Source organism: Primulina huaijiensis, chromosome 1 (genome assembly GCF_012295235.1).
Source record: "Primulina huaijiensis isolate GDHJ02 chromosome 1, ASM1229523v2, whole genome shotgun sequence".
Taxonomy (NCBI): domain Eukaryota; kingdom Viridiplantae; phylum Streptophyta; class Magnoliopsida; order Lamiales; family Gesneriaceae; genus Primulina; species Primulina huaijiensis.
The window spans coordinates 26633175-26635137 of record NC_133306.1 but is presented as its reverse complement, the minus strand read 5'-3'; the positions used below and the strand labels follow the sequence as shown (position 1 = coordinate 26635137).

At 35.8% G+C, this 1963-nt stretch overlaps 1 protein-coding gene across 1 annotated transcript; it reads left to right on the top strand.

Moving 5' to 3' along the window:
• The first annotated feature begins 47 nt into the window (after positions 1–47).
• LOC140970615 (uncharacterized) lies at positions 48–1591 on the top strand. The gene is made up of 2 exons (XM_073432427.1): positions 48–215; positions 455–1591. Exons 1-2 carry the CDS (start codon positions 177–179, stop codon positions 1562–1564), a joined length of 1149 nt encoding a protein of 382 aa, XP_073288528.1. The 5' UTR covers positions 48–176; the 3' UTR covers positions 1565–1591.
• The last annotated feature ends 372 nt before the right edge of the window (positions 1592–1963 follow it).

Here is a 1963-nt window from a genome sequence, read left to right as displayed (position 1 = left end):
TATATATATATATATATATATATGAAAGGTCATAAAGTTTAGCTTTTTAGTCCAAATCTCTCTCAAGCCATTCCTTGGCCGTCCACCGAAGGTTTCTGCCGCCGCCGACCATCTCGTCACCTCCGCCACCTATGCTCCGGAGAAAGTAGTCCCAATCGAAGTAATTGGATGCTTTGATGGCCGATGCAGATGACGCCACCGAACCAAAAACTGCGGCAACAATGTTCAGTATTGACGTTTTGTGCCTGGAAAAAAAAAATTCAACTTTCTGGAAAATGGCAAGACTTGTTTTTACATTCATCTTTTTCTTTCAGAAATTTAAATGTTTTTTGTTACCAAATTTATATTATCTCAAAAATTGTTTAGTTATTGTTTTTGTTGAATTGGAGGGACAAAGGAGAGAATTTTTCGTTGGACTCAGCAATCTTAATTCTTGTGTATAACTACTACACAGGGATCCATCAACCCTCACATTTTCCATTGCTGCAAGAGTTGTGCGAGGAAGAGACGAACCAAATATCTTCCTCAAGAAGTGTTTTTCGAATTTCTTTCGTATCTTTCGGCTCAGGTCTTATATGATGTGATGAGGCATGTTTGCAAAGAATGGAACCTTATCATCCGTTCCCGAGATTTCATCAACCTGCACCGTCTCCGGAATTCAACTACTGGAATTCTAATCCAGGAGTGTTGGCCTATGGCTGACAATGTGGTTTATGTGGAAATGCGAAGGGGTTGTATGGAGATATCTAAGCTTGACTACCGTTTTAAAAACCTAGTGTGGGCTAGCTGCAATGGTTTAGTATTGGTCGATGATCCCAGAGACCGTCAAATTCTTTATGTTATTAATCTCTTAACAAAGCAGTGGGCCGTTCTTCCTCCATTTTCGCATAAAATAATATTCTTTCCGTCTTTTGGCTTAGCATTTTGTGAAGCTTCCATGGAGTATAAAGTGGTATATGCGAGCGGCGAAGAGTTTTTGAATCCGAGGACGCGTATTCATGTGCTAACTGTTGGAGTTGATAAAGTTTGGAGATGCATCGACATAAAACCCTTAGACGGATTTTCCTATCGTATTCCGTTCGTTATTGGAGGCTATGTGCACTTCATAGGGAAAACTGTTGTTTTGACTTTGAATGTTGAGACTGAAGCCGTTTGCCGTTTCTCTCTTCCTCAATTTATAATAGCGTCTACCAAACGTGGAAAGTTTATGGCAATGGGAAGTAATCTATCCTTCTTTTGTGTGACAACTAAGTTTTTGAGGGATGTTTGGGAAATGAATCCCATAACTGGGGAATGGATCATGACGCTTAAAATTGATTTGAAACCAGTGAGGCACAGGTTCAAGGAAATTTCCCAAGTCAAGAATTTCTTATCACTAATTCCCTGTTGTTGGTTAGTCGTTAGGGAGGTGTTGCTCTTCTGTGATTGGCATCCCACGAGGCATTGCATAGCTTATAATGTTAAAACAAGAGAAATTCGGTTGATTGAGCTGAGCACCGATGCGAAAAGACACAATTTTCGAGGCCATGTCAACAGCTTGGTTTCGTTGGAAGGAGGATTTTAAGACCAATTTCAAGACCGGACATGGAGTTTTAAAAATTATTTAAATTTAAATTTATTAATTGTTGCTGTGAATGAATGAATTATTATTCGATGAACTATTTTTTTTTTTCCCTCGATTCATGTGAGTTATTTCAATATATAAAATTCTTTTTATTATTTTCATTATTTAGTTTTATTTCAAGATAGTCACAAGATCGTTTTGAAGGATTCTCGATATTTATGAATCTCTTTCTGGAGACCAACTTATAATGAGACATTTATTCATATGGTTCACGAAAAATATGTAAAATTTGAGGGTTTTTTTTTTTTTTTTTTTTTTTTTTTTTTTTTTTTTTTTTTTTTTTTTTTTTTTTTTTTTTTTTTTTTTTTTTTTTTTTTTTTTTTTTTTTTTTTTTTTTTT

Excerpts from the sequence above, each read along its gene's own strand:
- LOC140970615 (XM_073432427.1), top strand. The coding sequence starts at position 177 with ATGGCCGATGCAGATGACGCCACCGAACCAAAAACTGCG. Across the intron at positions 216-454 it reads CCACCGAACCAAAAACTGCG|GGATCCATCAACCCTCACAT; the intron begins GCAACAATGTTC and ends ACTACTACACAG.